This window comes from Berghia stephanieae, chromosome 13 (genome assembly GCF_034508935.2).
Source record: "Berghia stephanieae isolate SIO BIC M18660-M18661 chromosome 13, UCSD_Bste_1.3, whole genome shotgun sequence".
NCBI classification, from domain to species: Eukaryota; Metazoa; Mollusca; class Gastropoda; order Nudibranchia; family Aeolidiidae; genus Berghia; species Berghia stephanieae.
In genome coordinates this window covers 34,682,402-34,685,258 of record NC_088372.1, presented here as the reverse complement: position 1 = coordinate 34,685,258, position 2,857 = coordinate 34,682,402, and the positions used below count along the sequence as shown (strand labels likewise).

The 2,857-nt window shown below is 32.4% G+C and overlaps 1 protein-coding gene across 2 annotated transcripts in view; it reads right to left on the bottom strand.

The window, feature by feature from the left end:
- LOC144958556 (uncharacterized) overlaps positions 1-2,857 on the bottom strand; it is a 71,627-nt gene that overhangs the window by 11,111 nt on the left and 57,659 nt on the right. For both annotated transcript variants that reach the window (XM_078890616.1, XM_078890617.1), the window contains exons 2-3: positions 2,578-2,724; positions 382-423 (exon numbers count right to left, since the gene is read on the bottom strand). In XM_078890616.1, coding sequence (XP_078746742.1) covers positions 382-423; positions 2,578-2,724 — 189 coding nt within the window. The remainder of the gene's footprint in view (positions 1-381; positions 424-2,577; positions 2,725-2,857) is intronic.

Genomic DNA, 2,857 nt, shown 5'->3' with positions numbered 1-2,857 from the left:
AAAAAACATTGACAGTGGAGCTATTTTCTTCTCCCCCTACATAAATTTTTTTTTTTTTTAAGTTGAACTTTGATAAAGCACTTTATAAAGGGTCGCTCACCAACAGTAACATTTAACATAAAGAACGAGACATGATGCCTGTTAGGCGATAATAATTTTTTTTCCGACAGAGACAATGCTGTTTACGGCCAGGTATTCATTTTATGCCTAAGTACGGTGAGAGAATGTGAGTAAAGAGTATTTTCCAATCAATCAACTATGGCGCTGACCGAGGCTCGAACCTAGGTCCTTCCATTCCGAAAGCCCATTACTACCACTAGGATACACCAATCCTCTCATATGACCTACAACAACAAACGACAATTCCAAAGAACAACGTACCTCTCCCATTCTCTTCTCCTATTCTGGGCTGTCTGGTCGTGTCTGAAGGAGAAAAGGAGTTGGGGGGGGGGGGGGGGGGGGGGGGGGGGGGGGGGGGGGGGGGGGGGGGGGGGGGGGGGGAGGCAAAATTAACCCTTTGCAGCTGTAACAATTATACTCTAGTCTGATGGCGTAATAATTAAAATGCAGCTGCTGCTGTTGTTCTTGATGATGATGATCATGATGATAATGATGATGATGATGATGATAATGATGATGATGATAATGATGATGATAATGATGATGATGATGATGATGATGAAAATGATGATGATGATGATGATAATGATAATGATGATGATGATGATGATGATAATGATGCTATATTGTATGGGACTGAACTATATAAATAAATTACATTATTATTATTGCTATTATTATTATTATTATTATTATTATTATTATTATTATTATTATTATTATTATTATTATTATGAGTAGTAGTATAGTAGTAGTAGTAGTAGTAGTAGTAGTAGTAGTAGTAGTAGTAGTAGTAGTAGTAGTAGTTAGTAGTAGTAGTAGTAGTAGTATTCCTATTATTTTATATTATTATTATTATTATTATTATTATTATTAATTATTATTATTATTATTGATAAGTAATATATCAATGTTGATGGAAAGATGTATTGAAGTCGAGAAAGACTTATTTATTTGATTTATTGATTACTCAAAGGCATTTGATAAAGTTAGACATTGTGAGCTATTTAATATCCTTGAAGGACTAGACATAGACGGAAAAGATCTTAGAATTATTAGAAACTTATACTGGAAACAAAGTGCAGCCGTCAGGATTGAAGGAGAATAAGTAAATATATACAAATTAAACGAGGTGTTAGACAAGGATGTGTTTTGTCACCAGACCTTTTCAATATTACAGCGAAACAATTATTAGAACTTTAGGAGATAGCCCAGGCATTAAGATCAATGGTGAGAATATCAATAATATAAGATATGCAGATGACACAGCACTAATTTCAGACTCAAAAGAAAATTTACAACTACTCCTCAATAAAATAGTCACAGAGAGTGAACGTATGGGGTTATACTTAAATGTAAAAAAGACAGAATGCATGGTTGTATCAAGGAGAGAAAGAAATCCAATATTCAACTTAATAAGCAATGGAAAAAACTATAAAACAAGTTCAGGCATTTAAATATATTGGATACAAAATAACTTCAGATGGCAGATGCAACACAGAAATAAAACGAAGAATTGCAATAGCTAAAGATAGTTTTAATAAAATGAGTCTAATTTTTAAAAACCACAATATCTCAATGACATAGGGTTTTGAAGGCCTACGTATGGTCAGTATTATTATATGGCTACGAAAGCTGGACAATTACAGAAGACATTAGAAAGAAACTGGAGGCAGCAGAAATGTGGTTTCTTAGAAGGATGGTAAGAATCTGATGGACAGAGAAGAAAACTAAAGAAGAAGTATTAGAGCAAGCTGAAACTAAAAGGTTATTAATTCGTACAATAAAAAAATGACAAATGCAATTTTTAGGACAGCTAAATCGACATAAATGTATTGAACATCTTGCTCTCACAGGAAAAATAGAAGGTAAAAAGTGTAAAGGTAGACCAAGAAAAACATATTTGAATAGTTTGAACAGCTGGGTGACAAAAAAAAAAGAGAAGAGTAATATTAGTTTTCGGAGGTTATCTGATCAAAGAGATGAATGGCGTATCATGATCACCGATGTCTGGAACAGACTTGGTACTTGAAGAAGAAGAATACTAATAATAATAATAATAATAATAATAATAATAATAATAATAATAATAATAATAATAATAATAATAATAATAATAATAATAATAATAATAATAATAATTATTATTATTATTATTGTTATTATAATTATTATTATTATTGTTTTATTATTATTATTATTATTATTATTATTATATTATTATTATTATTATTGTTATTATTGTTATTATTATTATTATTATTATTATTATTGTTATTATTATTATTATTATTATTATTATTATTATTATTATTATTATTATTATTATTATTATTATTATTATTATCATTATTATTGTTATGTTTTAGTGTGATGGGACACAACAATCTACCGATTGCACCTTACAACGATAACCAACCAACCAACCAACCAATCAGAAATGGAAACTGGACTCACGTGATATGCTGAAGCTGAACAAGCCCGGGAACTCGGCGAACAACTTGTTGAGGAGAGTGGACTTGCCGCCTCCAGAGGGACCAGAAACGACGACGGCGCGTAGGGATCCGTGGCTGTTCATGGCGCTGCTGGTGTGGGTGGTGGAGGCTGTGGTGGACGAGGGGATGGAAGCACGAAGAAGGGGAGGGGGGGGGGGGGGGGGGGGGGGTGAAGGAGGGATGGGAAATGTATAAAGATTAAATGTCCAGCAACAACAATAACAAAAATAATAATAATAAAA